Raw genomic sequence first — 1,485 nt, 5'->3', positions numbered from 1 at the left:
AGCTTCATGGAGATCATGTTTGTCTGGTGATGGTGACCGTGCGACAATATAACGATTAAAATGGGCCGACCATAAATGCATGGGCACGGTAAAATAGATCTTTCTTGCGCTCCACAGTCCCTATAAAAATACATCGACAACCTAAACGCTAGAGGAGGGTAAGAGATTTGGGTTTGTTTCGAGCTATTTTTGGGCTTCTATATTTTACCTTATTAGATCGCAACGGGTCTTTGCTTCTTGTAGGGCAGTAAGAGGGAGAAACATGGAGTACACAAGATCCCGAGCAACAGGCGCTGAGAGAGAAAGGGACTGGCAGAGGTCCGTACTAGCCAAGCGGCCTCGCAATGATTATGAATATGACTATACTCGTGATGCTTCGTTGTCTGGTGCTTATATTAGTCGTAGAGAAAACCTCAGGCTTGCTGAGAGAGGGGGTGACAGACTAGGGGTTCGCTTATCGAATGATCATGTTCGTGCTCCTGCTCCTCCTTTTCTTGATGATCATCGCCTTGTTTCACAGAGTGGGGCGCTTCCTTCTTCAAATCGGTTAACTGTAGATGAGGGTTTGAATTTCAGGTCTGATAGCCATAGACTCGACCGTGTAATTGGGAGGAGGGTGCCTGTTGATGATGTTCAATATCTACCAGAAGATGCATCCAACAAACTGTTTGTGATGGGTGTTCCAAGTGATTGCCCTAGTAGAGAAGCGGAGCACATATTTCGTCCCTTCCGCGGTTTCAAAGAAGTGAGGGTTGTTAAAAAGCCCATGGAATCCAAAAAATCTCATCGAGGTGGAGAAGGAGAATCGGCGAATGCTGTCGTTGTTTTGTGTTTTGTGGAATTTGATAACCCTAAGTGTGCCACGATTGCCATGGAAGCTTTACAAGGGTATAAGTTTGATGAAAATGACAGAGATTCGCCTTCGCTAAAGTTGCAATTTGACAGAGAGAGGAGTAGGTCATCCTATGCGCACGATCGAGATTATTATCGTCATCGTCGGTGATTTTTTGAGTGAGACAATCGATTTTGCTGGTCAGCCAGCGCATCGCCTACGATAGTTAGTTTCCAAAGTTTAATGTATGAATTCCATTTCCATTTTATTTTCAGCGATTGTAGTCAGCCTTGAAGGGTTAGTTTTAATTGCGAAAAAACTTCTAATTTGAAGTGAGAGTAATTTGCTCTGTTCAAGGTTATGGGTAGCTCAATGGAAGGGATCTCAGTCAAGTGTACACACATAGTTGACTTAGTTGGTGGAGGAAATCAACTACTACGTGATTACCGTTGAGACTTGGGATATTAGAAAATGTGCTTTAGATTTTATTTAACTTTTATTTAAAGCCTGATGTAAATTAAGATTTTTTTTGAACTTTTATATAAAGCATGATGTAAGGTTGATGATCAAATGTAGTGATATTTTTAATTGTGAAAAATTGTACTTGTTAGCGCCATCCATATTTTTATTTGAAGATGGAGCATGGTTAAAGT

At 41.4% G+C, this 1,485-nt stretch overlaps 1 protein-coding gene across 1 annotated transcript; it reads left to right on the top strand.

Annotated features, from left to right (window-relative positions):
- Window positions 1-262: 262 nt before the first annotated feature.
- Window positions 263-1,003, top strand: LOC149144286 (nuclear speckle RNA-binding protein A-like). Its single transcript, XM_089452110.1, has one exon. The coding sequence runs from the start codon at window positions 263-265 to the stop codon at window positions 1,001-1,003; it is 741 nt and encodes a 246-aa protein (XP_089308236.1).
- The last annotated feature ends 482 nt before the right edge of the window (window positions 1,004-1,485 follow it).

The sequence above is a fragment of the Pinus tabuliformis genome, chromosome X (assembly GCF_031772625.1).
Source record: "Pinus tabuliformis cultivar Carrire ecotype Pingquan chromosome X, CPIR1, whole genome shotgun sequence".
Classification (NCBI taxonomy): Eukaryota; Viridiplantae; Streptophyta; class Pinopsida; order Pinales; family Pinaceae; genus Pinus; species Pinus tabuliformis.
This window is presented reverse-complemented; position numbering and strand designations above follow the sequence as displayed.